This window comes from Dasypus novemcinctus, chromosome 1 (assembly GCF_030445035.2).
Source record: "Dasypus novemcinctus isolate mDasNov1 chromosome 1, mDasNov1.1.hap2, whole genome shotgun sequence".
In the NCBI taxonomy this organism is placed as follows: Eukaryota; Metazoa; Chordata; class Mammalia; order Cingulata; family Dasypodidae; genus Dasypus; species Dasypus novemcinctus.
Genome location: NC_080673.1, coordinates 132,832,229 through 132,850,927, shown reverse-complemented (window position 1 = coordinate 132,850,927; position 18,699 = coordinate 132,832,229). Strand labels below are relative to the sequence as shown.

Genomic DNA, 18,699 nt, shown 5'->3' with positions numbered 1-18,699 from the left:
TAACTATATCATACACTAACATGCCCCCATAAAAATGTTTTTTTTTGAATTTTCAATTCAAGCTCACAGACCCCCTGAAATCTTTCCACCCAGCCCTGGTTAAGAACCTCTGCTCTAAGAGTTTGTGCTTTGAGCACAAGCCCAGTAAGGTAAATGAAAAGAATGGTACGTGTTACCAAAACTCTCATTTAACACATCCCAAAACAGTTAAATTTCTTAGCAATAAAATGATCGCAATGATCAACACTAAGTACTCCGGAAGTAAGCGGGTATCGCGCCTCTAGGACGGGCGCCCAAGGTCCACGCGAGGCTTGGTGCCCCTCACCTTGGCCAGGATGTAGTGCTGGTAGGCAGCCAGGGGCAGCGTGACAGCGCCGCGGAGGGCTACGGTGGTCAGCAAGATGCTGCCCCACCAAGGTAGTCCTGTGGCGGTATGCACGCCAAGCAATACCTCCTCTGCACCCCGCACCGGAGCGGATGCAGCCAGGGCCTCGTACCAGCTGCTTGCATCGCCGGGGGCAAACGCAGAGACTGAAGCCGCTGCCCACACTGGGAAAAGGGGACGCTCGGAGCTGCCAACTGAGGCCAGTGCAAGCGATGGGCCCCAAGTCCGGGGCTGCAGGGCAGGCAGCAGCCGTAGCCACCGACCGCCCAACCCGCAAAGCATGCCTGCGCTAGTACTTTGCCCACAACGTTTTCCTCATAAATCAACTGCGCGAACACCTCACCGGAAGTCGAAACGCACATGCGCTGACGGCGCCGGGGCGTAAAGTGCGTTCCGGACGCGCACGCCCCCGACCACACTTGACCTTCTAAGTCAAGCCGACGTCTTGCGTCGCACTAGGAATGACGCAGGAGATAGGGAAGTCCCGCCTTTCCAACTCGTAGCTGGGCAACGCTAATGGCGCATGCGCGAGACTCGGTCTGCTGGCTTAGAGCTTCCTCCGAGGCGGGACCGGAATTGCAGAGCCGAAGGGCGGGGCTTTCTCACCCGGTATGGGTTTGGTGTCTTCGAGGGAAACTTCAGCTTTAAAAACCAGTCTTGACCCTGTTCCTTTCATTTATGCTGGAATTAAACTTGGTGGTTTTTGTAACCAGAGAGTTGACTCTGTTACTTCTTTATGTGCGGTTATACCTTACAATGCCCTAGCCGACAGGTTACCGAAATGCCCAGCGACATTCTGGACTTGGCGGAATGTCAACTACCGTGCGTTTCCCGCTGACCCTGAGTTTTACTCTTTCAGCATCTTTTAGGCACCGGGCATAGTTAAGTCTGTGCTATCAAGATTTAACTGGACCATCTGCTCCAGTTAGCATTTTCAACTGCCCCTGTAAAGTTTTTCTTAAATGTTTTATTTCCTATTATGAATAACAACAAAGGTCTTACATTAAGGTACCATATCCCGTTTTAAGGTGAATTATGACTGGGAGCGGGATAAATTCTATAAGAGCTTACATGTACTTTGTACAAACTTTAAGAGCCTGAACAGCAGCACTGGGTGTCTTCAGGTTAAAAAGAATATGCCGTCTACATGGATATATTGTCCTTAATTTTGTGTTCCTGGCACCCGTAGACCTAGAGACCAAAATGTGTTCAGTGGCGTGAAATACTAATTAAAAAGCAAAGCCTCCGACAAATGTAACGGGCAGTGTCAAACTGCAGCTACTTGTCTCCGTGCTTTGTGTACCCATTAACTAGTAGTAGATACTCTTTTCTTTGGATTATAGAAGTTAACGTCCTTAAAATGTGTGCTTAAACAAATGTTATTTTTTCCATTTTAAAAGAAAAAGATAGGAAATCTTCATTTCCCTATGTATTCGCTGTTAAAAATAGAAGCAACCTATAGCTACTGACTACTGCTTTAAGGTGGAAATAACTTCAACTTTATTCGGAAATATCTCCACCTAAAGATTGGGTAGTAACTTGTTGCTGCAATCCCCTGCTTCCAGATAAACAATTGAGAGCCGGCCGTCCCATACTGGCACATGATCGTGATTCTGAACTCTCAATATCCAGGAGTAAGGAAGAAGTTGATTAAAAACAAACAAACAAAAAAAACCCCTAAAACTGAGGATCCACTTTTGTTTAATTGAAACCAAGAATTTTCAGATTCCTAAAACTTCTGTGGAATAATATAGGGGTCTGGCCTGGAACCTCGAACAGTGTGGATCTACCTTTTCTGTTATATATTGGGGTCATATTCTTTTTATCGAAAAAGTCAAGGTTTCATTGCTTTAAAACTTTGAATACTGTGATCCAAGTAAAACATTTAATTTTTGTCAATTCCATAAACATACATTTCTTAATCCATATAATGGGCATGATCACAACTTGCTGTCTACTTAGTAGAGAATATTGGGAGAAGTATTTTTCAATTATAAAGCCCAAAATAAAAGTAAAGTGTTATCACTAATATGTATGTACTGACCATCTGATATTGTGATAGGTATAATATATTTTGAGTTGCAGAATAATTATAACATGACCACAAAATGAGCAAACTTAAACCTAGCACATTGGAAATGAATTTGTGCAACATATTAAAACATGTTTTAAAAAGTTCAACATTAACTTATCTGACTTTAGTATTTACTGTAAAGTCATACATTTTCTCAACCTCCTTAAAAACAGGGACCAACATATTGTTTTTGCAATGTCTGAAATTCTTATCCATTGTAGTGCTGATCACAGGAATGGAACTCAAAATTTGAATTTTAGGCTATTATCATGTAGTCATCTAGATTTCTAATTTCCCAAATTGGCCTTCTGAAATATTTAACAAATCTTAGAGATTTAAGTTATTGTGAAGAGCAATTCTCTAATGTAATATCTTGGAATCAGATTTAGGTTTTTCTTATTTAAGGTGTTACTTCTCAAAATGAAAACCATCATCTTCCTTATCACTGGCTTGAATTGAACATGAAAAGCTGCTTTTTTTTTTCAAGTGTGAATTAAAGTTAGAAGTCTAATATGAAACATCTTAAAACACTGCTGTTAGTCCTGTATTCCAACTGTAGCATTATAAAGGAATTCTTATGTAAAAGCCACAGTGGTACATTTTTCCTCTGTATTCACTTATTCAAAATATAAGGGATGGCATTTTTTGCAAAAAAAGTATGAATCACAGTCATATTAAAGCACTAATGATACTCTCATCTTAAGTTCCAGTCACCTGAGTTGAGTGGTATGACTTGTTTAAGCAAGTCTATTTTAATTGGATGTTATTCACAGAGATTCAGAAGCATCCAGAATTTACTAAAGAATAATGTAAGGATAACAAATAATAATATTAAAAGTGGAAGACATCTAGATATATTCATTTATCTAAAATAAAAACACTGAGCAAATGGCATAATTAATATCTATGTTATGGTGATCAAAATGAGAAAATTGGATTTCCTTTGATATTCTAATTATTTCAAAATAGCTCTGATTTTAAAATTTGTTAATTAAAAGGAAGTTTTGATATACTTTTAAATGTCTGGTAATAAAACATCTGTGGAGAAATAAGAGTTTCTGAAACATCAATGTGGCAATAGATTGAATAAATGAGGACCTGAAGAGGCTTTGTGATCTTGAGTTTCCTTGTTTTAGCTCAACATTTTGTACTGTTTTAAAAATGAAGTGAATAATATAGTGTAATAAGCAATTTTTATGAAATGTATATTTAGGTAATTTGAGACAAAACAAGGAAGGAATTTTTTTTGAAGAACGAGACAGGATTGGTTAATTAGCTGTTTATCCATTTTTGTCTGAGGATAAAAATGAATGAAACAAGCACAATTTACCAAGAAATTAATTTTTGATGAATAATAAAAATGATTTTACTCTACAATAATGGGAAATAGAAGGGGGACATTCTTTCACATAATTACTAAAATTGGTTTTTGTGAATAAATACATATTTGTTGAGAAGGGGATTTTGTTGGGATTGGTAAACATAATCATCTCTAAAATGGAATGGTTGGTATAAACAGATTACATAATAATTGAGATATTAACCATTTTGGGGTTTAAGGCGTGAACTAACCCAAGTGTTATTTTTAGGAGTTGTCACTTTTTAAAACAATGAGACTTTTAAAATAATGACTATATCATGTAGTCTGCATATACACATACCACATACTTTGAAAAGGAAAAAAAAAAGACCTGGATGGCCTGAAAAGATCATGTTCTTTTTTTTTTATTGTTCAAATAAGAATGTATTGCATTACATCTGAATTATAAAAAATGTACCTGACAAATGTTCCCAGTACAGACTTCTAAAACCACAGTATTGCATTTAACAAGCCTGATTTCAAAAACTAAGTATGGGGCATTCTAATCTATATGCCTAGGCCCAGTTTTAATTTAGTGTCAAGAAAACACAGACTGTTATGTTTTTTTCCCCATCTTCTTTTTTTGTCAATCTCAAGAAACTCAGTTTTGTGAAATTACAAAACTTATGAGTTATAGTAAATATTGGGTAGTATTCAGCAGGATTATTTTTTAAAATAACCCCAGTTAACACAGGAAAGAAGCAAAAAAATATGATAGTGGCAGAAGTCCTAAAGAGAATATTGTATTAAACAGCATTACACCCCTTCTTCCTCAGTAAAGTGCTATAATTTATCTCATCGCTATATTAATTATAGGATATTGTTTAGCGTTCCTTTTAAATTTGGACATATTAATGATAGGTAGAAAATCACATTTGTATTAAGATCATGTTCCAAATTAAAAGATATAAATGTGTAGTTTACAAACCTCTGGTTATATTTGAGAAGTCATCTTTTTGCTCTTTCCTCAGCCACCAGAGTACAGAAATCATTTCATTTACTTGAACAGAAAAGGAGCCATATTAATAGTTAATGCTGGGAGATTTTCCTTAACTTTAGTTAATGTTTATGGTTTACCAGTGTGAAGTTAATGTCCAGTTTTAAAAAAAAAGACAAATTGATAGGTAAATTATACTTTTATGCTTATTTTCTTTTTACATTTCAACCATATTATTTTTCCATATGAGCAGGTTAGGACACATATTCTTTTTGGATATTTTACTGTTTATTGTTTCAAATGGAGGGAGTATATAAATCCCATTGAGTAGTTTAATGTGGCCCCTACATCTTATATATAAACAGGTTAAACAAAGACTTTATGTTGTAATCTGTATATTCATGTGTCTACCAAAAATTATCTTAATGACAAGTGGAAAATTTCTTTTATTACTTGGTCCAAGTTAGCTGCTGATCTCTTTCACTGATAATATAAAATATACAAATGCAGTGAACAAGAAGCCTTTAAGATTGGAAGAAAAAAAAAAGATATTTCCACTAAATGACTGAAAATTGGATTTATGTTGATTTTTAATTACTGGAAGGCCAATATTAAGAATCAATATTGTTCAATATAAAACAGTACAGAGAATTGTTTAATAATAAACAGTCTATTAAGAGCTTCTATCTTAGATATGCTGACTGGGAAACAGTGGTGGCTTTTCAAACTCTCAGAAAGTTTAAACATTTTAAGATTAGAAGAAACCACTGGGGGATGATGCAGGTGTTCCATCTTTCTGTAACAGCCACTGCAATGAAAATCTTTCCAGAATTGTTTCACTAGCAGCAAGAGAATTTTATCAGAATTAGTGGTAAAGTTGACAAGAGAAGAAACAGTTGAGAAGAGAAGTGTGTATTAGTTTTAAAGGTGTGAAAAGGTAATAAAGGGACATGGAAAAACGAGAGATTTCTTCTTCTACAAGTGCCTTGCTATAGATGAACCCAAAAGAGAGCAAGTTGGATATTTTAAAAGCCAATGTAGGAAAACATCCACTGATAATGCCCATTGTTTTACTTTATACTTAAATTACACAAGTAGAAAAGTTATGCTTATTAATAGTTTAATGTATGAAGGAAACATCCAGATTTCTGAATATGAAGGTACATATCTCACATTAATTTAAGTCTACATAAAGTAGAGCCTCTATACTGACATATTGAAATTTACTTTCTGCTTAGCCTTTTCTGTTATGTAAACAATTGTACATTTATTTGCCATTCTAAAACTTCAGGATCAAGTTTACATAATTTTGCTAAATTTCCGTGTTTGCTCAGAAGCAGTTTACAGTACTAAAACCAACCAGCCAAAGAACAGCTTCAACAGAAAGTTATGTTCAAAGGGGAAGAGGGAAAGAAAAAAAGAAAAATAAGAAAAATGCTAACTAAGGTAGAACGGATGATGATGGGGAATGGGCAGTCACAAATGTTCACAGAAAATAGGTCAGTTAGTAAGTTCTTCTGCAAAAAGCCTACACACTTCAGTCAAGCACATCAGTAGAATGATTTGGGAGCATAAATTTTTTTCGGCCATTTGTGATTTCCACTGAATGAAAAGGAATTTGCAGGCTAACACGTTGATCTTCATCAGCCAAGCTGGTTCATATGCACACTGTTCATGTGAGGTGCCCAAGGTCCAGTCCACACCTATTAATACAGACCACACATTTTATTAAATATATAATTAACATACGTTTGATTGAGATAATGGATAATATCTGTTTTTCACTGAGTCTCTTCTTACCCTTCAAACAAGATCTGATTTACCATCATTTAAAAAAAAACAAACACAAACATTATCCGAGTACATAGAGATTGATGGTTATGGAAAGAAAATGAGTCAGGGATATTAACAATATACTAAAGAAAGCTAAAATATATAATCATCTCTAATTTTCAGAGTTAATTATATATACTGTTTTGATATTTATAAGTACTTTTAATTTTAGGAGGCAGCATGAATTGAAACTGGACCTCATACATATGTAGCAGGCACTCAACCACTGAGCTACACCAGCTCCACAAAAAAGTACTTTTAATAACCTCTAGATAGCCCTTTACACAACTAGTAAATTTTGATGTGTAATATGATAAACATTTTACAACTTAAAAATCTTTTACTTATCATTTGCTATGCAATGAAATATATAAAGTCTTTCATAATTTTAGCCCCAAACCACAACCTCTGCTACCGTTTCTATATCCTTCTGCTATATTTTAACTAGATATTAAATTGACCTCATTGTCTCCAACTTTCCACATTCACAATATCCTCTCACTACCATGATTTACCTATAACCTATACTTGTCTTGACATTTCATAAGCACTTAAAAAATTTCTGTTCACTGAAAGATTAGCCTTACCGTTTGAGGGCCATTATTTTCTGTAGAGCTTGAAACCATCTTAATGAGTGAGTTCCAAGAGGGGTCTGCAGCATGAGGGCCATTAAATATGGGTCCTCCAGCACCATCAGAGATAGGTGCTACTGGAGGAATCATTGCATTCCCATACATAGAAAAAGGCATACCCTTAAAGAGGGAAAAAAATATATATGTATTACATACATTTACATTTTAACCAGTTTACTTTTCCCAATATAACAAATAGCCTTAAAATTGGTGTCTGAAACCTCAACTCATTTTTGGATGTGTAAGTTATCTAGGGAATATAAAAATTATTTTCCATTTTATTATTTATTCCAGCATTAGATTATTAATGACTATATATGCAAATTACTGTCAAAAAAAATCTCTTCTGAACAATTGAGCCAGAAATGACAAATGTTTATATTTTAGCTAGATTTTGGCCTGTAATTGCAGGTTCAAGCCTCATCACCATTCCACACTTATCCACTTGGAAATGAAAGAAGGCTAAGAAAACATTTAGAAATAAAGAAAATGCCTATTTAAATCACCATTACCCCAACTTTAGGAAAGTCCATGTATCCTGCAGGAACATGCTGGTGGAATGTACCAGAAGGAGTTACAATTCCTGTACTATCTCGCTCCATTGCTTGATGCTGTGAAAACACTCCTGGATCAGACATTGGCCTGTGGATCATAGGATTTCCTATCCCAGGGTTACACCAGTCTACTTTGTCTGAGGGAAAACAAAGAGGCAGAAAAAAATATTGGTGATATTTAAAATTAGAGGAGAGCAAAATAAATTATTTTATGACATATTTCTATGTAATACTGTTCACATAAAATTGTGGATCCTTGACAATGATCTACTTTTATACATTTATTTCATTATTTCCATATTTGTAGGTAACGATGCAAAAGCTCAGTAAAATAACCTAAATACTTTGTATTACAAAACAGAAAGAAAAAAAAACTACCTAAAAGCTAACCAGGCTCAAAGGAAATATTAACATCTCTTTAATATGATGATATAAAGAAAAGCACATGCTTCCAATAGATTATTTTCAGAAAGCAATGATAATAAATTAAGTGGGAGATCACATGGAAACAAAAAATTTTTCTGAACTTTAAAATTGATTAAATAGTCAAAACAAAGAGATGAGAATACAGGTCTTTTATTGTTTTATTTTAAATTTGGTTGTATCTAAGATTGGCATTTATTCTCACTCCCCGCCCCCCCACCCATGACTCCCATGTCCACTTGCTTCTTCTTTAGGAGGCACCAGAAACCAAACCCGGTACCTCCCATGTGGAAGGCGGGTGCCCAACTGCTTGAGCCACATCTGCTCCCTACTCATTTTGTTTCTGCTCCCTGTTGCTTGTTGTTTGCTCATTATCTTGCTCATTGTTTTTGCTCATTGTCTACTTGTTTTTTATCTTCTTTAAGAGGTACTGGGAATGGAACCCAGGACCTCCCATGTGGGAGGCGGGCACTGAACTGCCTGAACCACATCCACTCCCAAACACAGCCCTTTTGAAAGTGATTATAAAGTTCGGTAATGTCTACAATATTAAAGTTAACACATAAACTTCTAGAAAGTAGGATAACACATCATACCTTGATTGCCACCAATCCCTTCAAAGGACCAGATGCCACTATGCCCTACTGATGTGGACAAATTACTGCCAATAACAGATGGACCTGAAGTTCCAGTTTGCCTGATACGTGCAGAACGTTCAGTCCCAATAGGGACTGGAACTTTTCTGTCCTGAGAGACATTGCTGGTCTTTTCTGACCCTAAAGTTACAGATGATGGAGAAGGAGATGGTGCACGTACTCCAGAGGAAACTGACTGTGCAGGAGAATCTGTAGAAAAGATATTTTGAAATAGTACAATATTAACTGTAGAGCATATAATTTTGAAAAGCCAAATCTTAAATTCTGAAGACAAATATGATTCTCCAAAGGAAAATGTAGTATAAGAATAATGTTTAAGGGAAGCAGACGTGGTTCGACTGATAGAGCGTCCACCTACCATATAGGAGGCCCAGGGTTCAAACCCAGGGCCTCCTGGCCCATGTGGTGAGCTGGCCCACGCACAGCGCTGCCTCGCGCAAGGAGTGCTGTACCACACAGGGGTGTCCCCTGCATAGGCGAGCCCCACATGCAAGGAGTGCGCCCTGCACTGAGCGACCCCGCAAGAGAAAAGTGCAGCCTGCCCAGAATGGGCACCACACACACAGAAAGTTGACGCAGCAAGATGACGCAACCAAAAAGAGAACACGGATTCCCTGGTGTCACCGAGAATACAAGCGGACAAAGAAAAACACACAGCAAATGGACACAGAGAGCAGAAATGGGGGGGGGGGGGGGGCAGGAAGAGGAGAGAAATAAATAAAATAAATCTGGAAAAAAAAAGAAATAATGTTTAAATAATACATTATGTATATTAAAATTTGGCTAAAATTTCATGATTTTTGGTCATTTGAATTAGTAACATGATAGAATAGGAAGATATCAATGCAGCAAAGTATTCAACTACACATGTAATACCATCAAACTAATTTAAATTTAAATGAATTAATTCCTGACATTGAGTAAAATATAACACCAGAGTAAGAGAAGGCAATTTTAATTTTAAATTAAAAATAAACAACAACAAAATAAAGATAAGGGGGATTATTGCCTGTACTACCAACTGCCAAATTATTCCTTAGGAACACTTGTTCCTTGGTGTGCTATGATGAAAAGACAAAGAGACTCAGGTATCTAATAAATTTGAAAAATCTACATTAAGGAAAAAAATACATTTCTTTAAATCAGAATTTCACAGAACTTTTAATATGCTAATAAAATTCCAACAGGAGGCTATGCCTCTTTGCCAACTTTTTCTACTGTATCTTATAAGGTATTAAATGCAACAAGCTTTGGAAATGACAACCAAAGCTTTACTTATCATAACAAGACCAGTCCAGAATATAATCAACCTGGAAATATTCATTAGTGATTCAATTTTTAAATATATTAAGAAGAAGTAAAAAAAAAAAAAAAAAAAACACACACAAAAAACAAATTGTTATTTCATGTGAAAATATCAAGCACATTTCAATTCAAACAGGGTGTAAATGATAAAAGAGCTTGAAGTTTAAAAAAATCAAAACTAACCTGAAAATCCAATCTATTCATAGCTGCCTGATGATAGTATGCTCTAGACACAGTCCTTTACTAAAATTATTTATTCCATCTAACCCTCTATGCATCTAAGTTTCCTGTATGTATTTATTTGTGTGTATGCATGTATGTTTATTTATGTGGCAGGTATGTGTGTAGCGCCAACTGAAAGGGATGAGGTATTTAATAAATGTACAAAATCTACCTACCTACCTACCTTTTTATTCACACACATTATGTGAAAGCACAATAATCCTATTTCCCAAAGTACTTATGAAAGAATTTAGAAGGAAAAATGAATTTATACCATTAGCCATACACATTTTTAAAAGATTTCTTGTACGAATTTAGTATTATATAGAGCTGGAAAGAACTGTGGAGATTAGGTCCATTTTACTGCTACTCTTGGAGGTCAATTTTGGTTAAACTGATGTGCCACCTCTCACTGAGCTGTAGTGACAATTACATGAAAAAAAAAGAGTATGAAAGTACTTTATAAATTATAACTTATAAAGATATTGAGACTATTGAGGAATAAAAGCATGACACATATGACCTGGTTATCTATATAAGGAAACCCAGAAAACCTTTCTCCTCTAATGAAAAATTAAAATGTATCTGTTGTGGTCATGGATCCATTAACATTATTTGACCAACATTAATTTTTCACAGACATGTCTAAGAAGTTATATGTATTTTTTAAATTCATGAAATTTTCACCTTGAAATTACTGTGGTATAAAAGGGAATTCTGGAAAGCTGGAAGTGACAGCAGCCCAGGTTTTGAATCTTTACAAATCCTCCCCTCTCCCAAACAGCCTTTAAGTCAGCAAAACCAAAAATTTTTGGATAACATCTATAACAAAACTAACAGGTAAGGTATCCAAATGAATCTGAAAGTATAAGTGAATGCAGACAAACCACCAAAAGGTAAAAGACTCAAGCAGTATCATCATATGTGTGGAAAGAAGCAATGAAGATTCTTTCAGACCTAAGAAAAGGAGAATGGGAGAACCTGAAAAGAGTCAAATGCACTCACTGAGAATAAGAGGTGAAACTGGGAGGATTCTGCCAACTTCTGGTGATTGCAAAGGGTACACAGTAAGGACTGAGGGAACTACAGCAATCTCGATCTTATGACATCTCAAAATAAAACTGTGGAAGACTTCTTCCAGAACAGAGACCCACAATGGTAAGAAATGCTAGTAATAGAATCGAAATTAAGCAGGAAAAGGATAATAGAAGCAAAACAAAGAGAAGATCCAGTAAAAAAAGGCAGAGCTGAGTGACATCAACAACATGGCAATATAAGACATCCCCTGAGGTTCACTGCCATGTCAGATGGCCCTTCTTTGGAGTTGGTGTTTCTGCATGATGAAACTGGACTCAGATGGGATCTCTTTTCACAAGACTTTCATGCTACTTTATTGGAATTGTAGTTGGTGGTGGGGTTTAAGATATATTTAGGGGATTTGAATCTCTGGACTGACAATATGATAGCCAGGCCCTGAGCCTCAACAGACATCAGCTCCTATACTCTGATTTATTGGACTCACCCCACTCAGCTAAGATGGAGTTGAAGAAGGACAACCACCACACCATGGAGCCTAGAGTGCCTACAACTGAAAGCAGGAGGATTGCATCCAGTATCCATGTAGAATCTGAGCCTCCTCTTGACATGGAGGTACAACGGACACAACCAACCCAAGGTCCACATAGAAAAGGTGGCATTGGAGTGGGAAAAGTAGCCATGGTGGCTGATGGGTATGGGGAATGGCAGGAAGAGATGAGATGTGGAGGCGTTTTTGGGACTTGGAGTTGCCCTGGATGGTGCTTCAGGGACAATCACCGGTCATTGTAAATCCTCCCAGGGCCCACTGGATGGAACGTGGGAGAGTATGGGCCATGATGTGGACCATTGACCATGAGGTGCAGAGGTGCCCAGAGATGTACTTACCAAATGCAATGGATGTGTCATGATGATGGGAGTGAGTGTTGCTGGGGGGGAGTGGTGGGGTGGGGGTGGTGGGGTTGAATGGGACCTCATATTTTTTGAATGTAATATTTTTACAAAATGAATAAAATTTAAAAAAAAAAGACATCCCCTGAAAAACCCTCCCAGAGATTTAGCAAATAATAGCACAAACCCCACTTGCTTAGAACTCTGGAGGACGGTAGATACTGGAGAAAGGACTCCACGAACGCTGAATTGAAAAAAGGAAAAATATCAGGTATTTTGCTGGCAAATACCTCTCTCTCATAGGGTACCTCACACAGCTTGGGAAGTGCTCAGAGACAGTGGCACAGATCTGTCCCACCTCCCACGGGGAAAAAGGACTATAGAGCCCACAGCAATGAGTCAGAACCCAGGCATATCCAGGCACAGCGACCAAAGTCCACAGAGACCCAGGATGTAATATAAGCAGCTGAGGATTACTGCATACAAAAGAACCCCCAGGAGAGAGGAAAAGCAAACATATATATGTATTTTTTATATATATATAAAGAGAGAAAGAGCAGGCACAACAGCTGGAAAGTGTGACACACTCTCAATCCAGTTTCTGCTGACTTGACCACTAAGGCAAAACGTATTTTTCTGAAGTGACCTACCTTTCTGGATTGACCTCATCTTGTTCATGGGCCAGGATACCATTTTGGGGAACAAACAACAAAAAAACCAGGGGGGTGGGGAGGGGTTGGGGGGTTTAAACTGAACTGCTGTAAGATAGGAGGGTCCCAGAATCAAAAAGACTAAGGAAAATAGGACACTGGCTAAGGGAGAGAATTTAAACAAGTCATAGGAGCTGGGAGAAAATTTTGCATAAATACAAACAGAACAGATCAAGATTCCCAAAGAAGGAAGCTAGGAAAGGAAGTTTCTTTTTCCTGGAGGTGAAACAATTGCCCAAAAACTGCATTCTTAACATTGTACCACAGGAGCAGATGTGGCTCATGCACTTGGGTGCTTGCCTGCCATATGGGAGATCCCAGGTTAAGTTCCTGGTGCCTGCTAAAGAAGAAACAGACAACAACAGACAATGAGCAAAAACAAAGCCATGGGAAGGGAGAGGAGGGGATTTAAAAAAACAACAACAAACAAACAAAAACTGTACCATAAACCAGGGGCAAGAATCAACTTAGAAAATCTGATCAGTTAAACACAGCTATTCTAAAGGTCTCAAATAAGTTAGTCAAAGAAGACCCTTAACACAAAGCCAATCAACAATATAACCTAGACAAGAGGGAGAAACTGACCTTGAGAGTTAATGCATCAAGATAATCAGATCCCTTGACATTAGCAACAAATTACAAGCTATATTAAGAAAACAGGAAGAAATGGCTCAATCAAGGGAACAAATTAAAACTTCAGAGGGGCCACAAAATTTGGAACAATCAAGTAAGTAAAACTCAGTTCAGGGAAATGAAGGAAAATATGTGTAAAGAGATCAAGAAAATGTGTTGGCATAAAGACTTTGAAAGTAAAAAAAAGAAACATAACAGAAATTATGGGGATGAAAGAAACAGGAGTAATATTAAAAATACACTAGAGACAAACAATAGCAGATTTGAACAGGCAGAAGAATCACTGAACAAGAAGATAGGACAATCAAAATCAGAGTCAGAAGAATAGACAGAGAAAAGAATGGAAAAAATTGAGCAGTGTTTCAGGGAACTGAGTATGCAAATCAACATACACCTCATGAGTGACCTAGAAGGAGAAGAAGAGTAGGGAAAAGGGGCAGAAAGATTATTTAAGGAAAACAGCCCAAAATTTCTAACTTTCACAAGACACAAATACACATGTCCAAGAAGCACAACGTACTCCAAGAGAATAAATCCTACTAGACTTACTCCAAGACACATACTAATCAGAATATCAAATACCAAAGATAAAAAGAGATTTCTGAAAGCAGAAAGAGAAAAGTGATTAGTCACATACAAGGGATTCTCAATAAGACTAACTGCCAATTTCTCAACAGAAACCATGAAGGTGAGAAAGCACTGGTATGATATATTTAAGGTACTGAAAGAAGAAACTGACAGCCCAAATTCTTGATCCTATATATAGAAAGTCCTGAAAAATTGACAACAAAGCTACTAGAGATAATAAAAGAATTCAGCAAAGTGGTGGGGTACAAGACCAACATGCACAGATTAGCAGTGTTTCTATATACTAGTAACAAGCAATCTGAGGAGGAAATCAAGAAAAAAATTCCATTTACAATAGCAACTAAAAGAATAATATATCTAGGAATAACTTAAAGAATATAAAGAACTTGTACACAAAACTACAAAACTTTGTTAAAAGAAATCAAGGGAGATCTAAATAAATTGAAGAACATCCTGTGTTCATGAATTGGAACACTAAATATTGTTAAGATATCAATTCTACCCAAAATATTTTAGCGATTCAATGTAATCTCAATCAAAATTCTAACAGCCCTCTTTGCAGAAATGGAAAAGCCAATTATCAAATTTATTTGGAAAGATAAAGGGCCCCAAATAGAAAAAAACATCTTGAAAAAGAAGAATGAAGTTGAAGGACTCACACTTCTTGGCTTTAAAGCATTATTACAAAGCTACAATGGATGTAGCTTTGTAATAGGATGGTAGGGGCACAAGGATAGACATATTGACCAATGGAATTGAATTGAGAGTTAAGAAATATACCCTTGCATAAAAGGCTAATTGATTTTTTTATGTAATGATAATAGAATTGGAAATATGAAATAATATACATACCATAAAATGTAGACATAAAATTGCACAGCTCAGTGAATGGTGACAAATATATAAAACTGTGCAAAGTTGGTTCAGGCCAAAACATAACATAGAAATAACAAAGGCATAACAAAGAAAGCTCCCTCTTGCCCCTATCCAGTACACCTTTCCCTCCAGAGGCAACTACTATTTAGATTATCATCTTAGATTAGTTTTGTCAATTGTTGAGCTTCATATAAGTTGGATACAAATGTGATAATATCAATTTGGAAACCACATATCGATGAGGGTTTAATACCCAGGATAAAGAAATTTTACAACTCACCAATATAAAGACAAAGAACCCAACTGATGAATGGGCAAAAGACTTGAATAGACATCTCTCCAAAGAAGATATACAAATGGCTAAAAAGCATATGAAAAGATTCTTAACATCACTAGCTATTAGGGAAATGCAAATCAAAACCACAACGAGATATCATTTCATACGCATTAGAATGCTAAAAAAAAAAAATACATGGAGAGCATGCAGAGAAAAAGGAAGACTCATTGTTGGTGGGAATATAAAATGGTTTAACTGCTGTGGAAAACAGTTTTGCATATCCTCAGAAAGCTAAATATAGAATTACTGCATGACATTGCAATCTCACAAGGTATATACCCAGAAGAATTGAAAGTAGGTACTTGAACAGGTATCTGCACACCAATGTTCACAGCAGCATTATTCACAATTGCCAAAAATGGAGGCAACCTAAGTGTCCATCAACCAACAAATGGATAAACAAAATGTGTTACATACCTACAATGGAACATTATTCAGCCATAAAAAGGAAAGAAGTCTTGATGGATGTGACAACATGGATGAACTCTGAAGACATTATGCTGAATGAAATAAGCCAGGGAAGCGGACTTGGCCCTGTGCATAGGGCGTCCGTCTACCACATGGGAGGTCTGCGGTTCAAACCCCGGGCCTCCTTGACCCATGTGGAGCTGGCCCAGGTGCAATGCTAATGCGCGCAAGGAGTGCCCTGCCACACAGGGGTGTGCCCCACATAGGGGAGCCCCACGTGCAAGGAGTGTGCCCCATAAGGAGAGCTGCTCAGTGCGAAAAAAGTGCAGCCTGCCCAGGAATGGCACCGCACACATGGAGAGCTGACACAAGATGATGCAACAAAAAGAAACAGATTACTGGTACTGCTGATAAGGATAGAAGCAGTCACAGAACACACAGCGAATGGACACAGAGAGCAGACAACTGGGGGCGGGGAGGGAAGGGGAGAGAAAAAAAAAAAAAAAGGAAATAAGCCAGACACAAAAGGACAAATACTGTATGATCTCACTGATTATACTAATTATAATAAGCAAACTCATAGAAGTAGAATTTAGAATTTAGGTTATTGGGATATACTGGGGTTAGAGAATGGGGAGTTAATGCTTAATTTGTACAAAATTTCTATCTAGTTTGATTGTAAATATTTGGAAAAGGATGGTGGTGATTGTAGCACATTATTGTGAGTGTAGTTAACAGTACTGAAATTATATAGATGAATTGGTTAAATAGGGAAACTAAGTCAATTATGTTACTGGAAGAAAATTTTATAGATAAAACATAGAACGGTATAACACAGTGAGCCCTACTATAGACAATGGACTATGTTTAATAGTATAACTAGAATGCTTTTTCATGATTTATAACAAATATATGACACTAGTACAAGGTCTTAATAACAGTAGTATATTGAAAAAAATGTCAACTATAGTCCATGTTTAGCAGCAATGCTTCAATATGTGTTCATCAATTCTAACAAATGTACTGCGCTAATTAAAGATGGTAATGTGGAAAAGAATGGGGGGGGCATGGGTGGGCATATGGAAATCCCCTATATTTTTAATGTAACATATATGTCATCTAAAGCTTTTTTAAGAGTTAAAAAAAAAAACCACTGAATAAAAAAAATGCACCTAATGTAAACCACGGATAATAGTTAATAGTACTATTTCAATACTTTTTCATCCATTATAAAAAAGGTAACACTATTGTTAAAAAAGGTAGTACAATTACAAAGAAGTGCTATTTTAATTGTAACAAATGTTTCACACCAATGCAGGGTGTTGGTGGTGTGGAGTCGTGTATGGAAATCCTGTATTTTATGCATGATTGGTCTATAAATCCATGATTTTCCTTATAAAAAATTTTTTAAAAAGTGGGGCAGAGTGGTTGGAGACCAAGGGTTACTGGGGAGTGGGGCAGGGAAGGAGGAGAGAGAAAGAGTAGGGGGTGGGGATAACAAAGTCAGGTATTTAAGTATAGGTCATATTTTGCACACTTCCTGAAAACAATAACTGAATTCTAGAACCTTTACAGTAGAAAATATATCCTTACTCATCTATCCCTTCTAGATGTTCTGTAAAAAATATTTCACTTAAAAATGTAAAACAGAACTGCAGTAAAATTCAATACAATGCTATTATATGAAATAAAAAGAGATACCATCCCCTAATTTCCTTGTAGACAATAAAAGCATACAAAAAAGCTGTAACTTTAATATTCCAAAGAACACCAGAAAGAAAACTGTAAGCCAATATTCCAAAATGAGCTAAAAGAAATGGAAAAAAAAGTTGAGAAAGAACAACAGAATACAGAATTAGTAAAATTGGCAATTAGGTGATAAAACTCAGGAGAGTATTAGAAGGAAAAGATTTCTTAGAAAAGACAAAACTATGAAGAATACAAGAATGTATAAACATAAGACATAATTAAGAGAGCTTGTTTTTATTTCTGAAACTACATTTTGAAAAGGCATATTTATATACCTAAGAAAACCAACCCAGAAGAAGTAATACCAAGACATATTCTAAAATAACACTAGGCTTTAATGAAAAGAGAAAAAGAAAGAAAAACCTACCTCCCCCTGCCTTATTCTTTGAGTCTGCCCTAACCTCTGAGTTGGATCTGGTTTCCCTTTCCTGTCCTTTATCCTTCTAAAAAAAAAACAAAACAGTAACAACCCTCTACATTCTTTTTAAATTAACAGAATAACCTACCTTGCATGCTAACCTGCCCCATTAAAGGATTTGCCCTCTCCACAGACTCTGCTACCTCACTAGCCTGTAGTTTACATCAGATGCCTGTTTCCTCCTCTCTCCTTGCAGGTTTACTGGACTAAGGATGAGGGCCTTGACCCAAGGATGCTCCATTTCAGGCTAGCCAGCAATCTATAACCAACATAGTCTGACTTGAACATAAGAACTGAGCCAATTACATTCCTTAGTCAGGAAGTGGCAAATAATAAACAGAGAAGAACTGGTTCAATGAACTATTAAGTTGAACCACGGAAGACCATGTACAAAATGATATTAAGAAGACACCTAGGTGTAGAGAGAGCAGAAAAAAGACTCATATGAAATAGACACCCATGAATAAGACACCATAAAGCTTCTAAGAGAGAGATGGAGAGAATAGCTGTCCTAAATTCTGGAATTCTGGATGATTCTAAAGATGGTTCTGCATGTGCTTGTAAGTAAACATCATTTTCCTGGGGATATATTGGGTGTGTTTATATTCCTAGCCAACAAAGGGCCCTAACTGAAGTATTTTTTCATTCCTAATTATTATACTTTCTATAATTA

The 18,699-nt window shown here is 36.5% G+C and overlaps 2 protein-coding genes across 20 annotated transcripts in view; both read right to left on the bottom strand.

Annotated features, from left to right (window-relative positions):
* The window catches only part of COX18 (cytochrome c oxidase assembly factor COX18), a 41,178-nt gene extending 40,351 nt beyond the window's left edge, over positions 1-827 (bottom strand). For 3 of the 4 annotated variants that reach the window (XM_058297209.2, XM_004479683.5, XM_004479684.5), the window contains exon 1: positions 326-827. In XM_058297209.2, coding sequence (XP_058153192.1) covers positions 326-667 — 342 coding nt within the window. In that variant the 5' untranslated portion in view covers positions 668-827. The remainder of the gene's footprint in view (positions 1-325) is intronic. The other variant, XM_004479685.5, reaches the window with a different exon arrangement.
* Positions 828-5,328: 4,501 nt separating this feature from the next.
* Positions 5,329-18,699, bottom strand: part of ANKRD17 (ankyrin repeat domain 17) — a 178,870-nt gene continuing 165,499 nt past the window's right edge. For all 16 annotated transcript variants that reach the window (XM_058297160.2, XM_058297143.2, XM_004479686.5 and 13 more), the window contains 4 exons: positions 8,795-9,043; positions 7,734-7,912; positions 7,177-7,341; positions 5,329-6,459 (listed from right to left, as the gene is read on the bottom strand). In XM_058297160.2, coding sequence (XP_058153143.1) covers positions 6,400-6,459; positions 7,177-7,341; positions 7,734-7,912; positions 8,795-9,043 — 653 coding nt within the window. In that variant the 3' untranslated portion in view covers positions 5,329-6,399. The remainder of the gene's footprint in view (positions 6,460-7,176; positions 7,342-7,733; positions 7,913-8,794; positions 9,044-18,699) is intronic.